At 40.1% G+C, this 3,378-nt stretch overlaps 1 protein-coding gene across 8 annotated transcripts in view; it reads left to right on the top strand.

Annotated features, from left to right (window-relative positions):
- TANC2 (tetratricopeptide repeat, ankyrin repeat and coiled-coil containing 2) overlaps positions 1-3,378 on the top strand; it is a 437,594-nt gene that overhangs the window by 411,321 nt on the left and 22,895 nt on the right. For all 8 annotated transcript variants that reach the window (XM_017549227.2, XM_017549226.2, XM_017549224.2 and 5 more), the window contains one exon: positions 2,345-2,438. In XM_017549227.2, coding sequence (XP_017404716.1) covers positions 2,345-2,438 — 94 coding nt within the window. The remainder of the gene's footprint in view (positions 1-2,344; positions 2,439-3,378) is intronic.

Below are 3,378 nucleotides of genomic sequence, written 5' to 3'. Positions count from 1 at the left end.
AAAAAAAAAAAAATTATACAGTTTATTAAGGATAATAACAATAATAGTGGCAAATGTATGGAATTGGTAGGTGTGCTAGGAAATGTGTAACAACCAACCCTGAAGAAGGGTATGGGGTGGAGCAGGGGTATGTGTGTGTACATATGTTTATTATAAATTTTACTAATAGAAAGAATGTGTTTCCATGGAATACTGCACAGCCATAAAAAGAACAAAATCGTGTCCTTTGCAGCAACATGGAGGCAGCTGGAGGCCACCATCCTAAGTGAATTAATACAGGAACAGGAAACTAAATACCACATGTTCTCAGTTATAAGTGAGAGCTAAACAATGAGTACTCACGGACATAAAGAAGCAACAGTAGACACTGGGGACCACCTGGAGGGGAGAAGAAGGGGAAAGGGGTGAAAAACTGTTGAGTGTCATGCTCAGTACCTGGCTGACAGAATCATTCATGTCCCAAATCTCAGCATCATGCAGTACACCAAGGTAACAAACCTGTACATTCACTGCCCTTGAATCTACAATAAAAGTTGAAATTATTTTTTAAAAAAAGAGGCCAAGTGCGGTGGCTCATGCCTATAATCCCAGCACTTTGAGAGGCCAAGGCAGGCAGATCACCTGAAGTCAGGAGTTCAAGACCAGCCTGGCCAACAAGGTGAAACCCTGTCTCTATTAAAAATACAAAAATTAGCCGGGCATGGTGGTAGACACCTGTAATCCCAGTGACTCAGCAGGCTGAGGCAGAAGAATTGCCTGAACCTGGGAGGCGGAGGTTGCAGAGAGCCAAGATTGCACCAGTGCACTCTAGCCTGGGCGACAAGAGCAAAACTCAGTTTCAAAAAACAAACAAAAAAAGAGTATGTTGCACACAACTTACAAATAATAATGAAATATACAGTACTCTTAATTGAATGCTTTTGTTGATTTTTGCCAAATTTGTAGCTAACCTACGGTTGCAACTTATAACCACAATTTGACAAATGGAGCTGCATCCCACTTTGCTCTTTTCTCAATAACTGTATTACCATTAAATCTGATACATGATCTGTTAAACTACTTCTCAACCTCATACAAACTATATTAAACTGAAGCCACTTTCAGCTTTAGTACTAAATGAAGCCCTGATTTATGTTTGCCAGTTACAAGGGTGTAAATACTCCCGTCATAGCCAATTTCAGTCTACCAGTGTGACGTCACTGAACAAAGGCAGGAGGAGATGCACAGTGGCACATCGTTATGTAATATTCCCACCATGCAGACATTCACAATCAATATAAATAACCCCAACAGCATAGATAATAGTAAGATATAGTCAAGTAATAGGAAGTTGGGAAATTTGAATATTCTTTAACCTTTGTTTTTATGTTAATTTATTCAATTGTTACTTGGTTTCTAATAAACAACTGGCTTTCAGCATTTCTGAGAATTTAACAGTCAGCTTTCATGGGCCAGTGCAAGCATGGGATAATCAGTAAAAGAGCTACCATATCAACTGAGCTGACATGTCACCAAGGGAGTGTTAAGTAATATTAAAATTTGTATCATCTATGGGACTTTTTTTTAACCCTATACAGTCAAATTCCTGGAAACAGAACTGTCACTTTTCGTTGTGTTTGGAGATCATTCTCCCTTTACTAGTTCCAGAACACTTCTTATACATCTGAGAGGAAAAAGGAAGTTAAACCCTTTACTCAGGAAATACACGGCCAGGTGCAGTGGCTCACACCTGTAATCCCAGCATGTCGGGAGACTGAGGCAGGAGAATCGCTTGAGGCCAGGAATTCAAGACCAGCCTGGGCAGCATAGCAAGACCCCATCTCTACCCCCCAAAAAAATTTTTTTTAATTAGCCAGGTGTGATGGTGCAAGCCTATAGTCCCAGCTAACCCGGAGGCTGAATAGCAAAGATTGCTTGAGCCTGGGAGATCAAGACTGCAGTGAGCCACGATCACACTACTGCACTCCAGCCTGGGTGACCGAACGAGACTCTGCCTCAAAAAAAGAAAAAAAAGAAAAAAAAAACAGGCCCTCAGTTTCCTCTTATTTTCTATGGCCTTTTTATAGGGAGGATGAAGATTGCTTCTTTAACTTAAATATGAAGAATATGTAATTTTTTTAAAAAATCTCATGTTAGATAAGTGAATTCTAGAGACATGAAAACTATACCTGATAGGACAAATGCTCATCATGGAAGCTCTGGGTTTCTTTACTAGGACAGGCAGTTCTGATTCCTTTTGTGTGCAAGAGATTTAGTGATACTTGGATCATCCAAACCTCACAGGCTAGTGTCAGTAGCGTAGTTTTCCACCTGAAGTTTGAGCTGACACAACTTCTTGTTTCAGATTGTCTCCTACCTACTTGATCTTCCAGAAAAAGATGAAGAGGAAGTAGAGCGAGCACAGATCAACAGCTTTGACAGTCTCTGGGGAGAGACAGGTACCTCACGGATGTTACTCTCAAGAATGTGTGGTGTTTGTGTGCACTCCCGTATCTCCAACCCTTATTTTTTTCCCTAGCATACATTTGGCAATCTTCTGTCTCAGGCTTTTGTATTGGAGACTAATTCAGCCAAACTAAACAGTCAAGCAATTTTCCTCTTTCAACCCTCTTTCCCTGTGGATTGATTCTCTATACTCTTTGCACCGGAGCCTTCTTTCAAACAAAACTTCTTCCCTCTCATTTCCAAATATTTTTAAAATATTGAAAGTTACCTTACAATGTGCCAAACCAGAGCAGAAAATAATTGTAGCCTTTCTCCTTTTTATGTGATCCTTGTAGTAGTTAGGGATAAGTATTTTTCCCATCAAAATAACTTTTTCCCCTTGCATTTGTTAACCAGGATGTTAAATTTTTACTCATACCTCTGATTTAACCAAATGTTACTGTGGCAGAGTGGTATCTGACACAATTAATCTAATAATACATTATGAGTAAAGTTGCTATCTGGATGCACAGTGAAGGCCCAGCCTCATGCAGTTCCTGTTGGTCTGTAGCAAAGCAGTTTGGTACTTAGGAGGCACACAGAAGCCTCTTTCTTGTGGCCTTTGTAGGACATGATTGTTGTCTTCCCTCCAAGTCTAAACTGCAGCATCTGGAGAAACATTAGTAACCTTCGATGTGTTTTTATGAAACCAGGGCAATGAAAACTGTAGAGTAACCACAGATATGTGTCATATTTTCCAGAAGTAGACCAATATTGAGATGGCCAATTTCGGGAGAATATTTCACTAAACAAGAAGGGTATGCGTTTGGGTTAGGATAAGAGTGTTATTAAAAATAAGAGATTCTTGAACCCATTTAAAATTTATAAAGACTTATTGTGGGGGCCGGGCGCGGTGGCTCAAGCCTGTAATCCCAGCACTTTGGGAGGCCGAGG

This window comes from Cebus imitator, unplaced genomic scaffold (assembly GCF_001604975.1).
Source record: "Cebus imitator isolate Cc_AM_T3 unplaced genomic scaffold, Cebus_imitator-1.0 Scaffold217, whole genome shotgun sequence".
In the NCBI taxonomy this organism is placed as follows: domain Eukaryota; kingdom Metazoa; phylum Chordata; class Mammalia; order Primates; family Cebidae; genus Cebus; species Cebus imitator.
The sequence above is the reverse complement of the archived record's forward strand: the minus strand, read 5'-3'. Positions and strand labels throughout refer to the sequence as shown.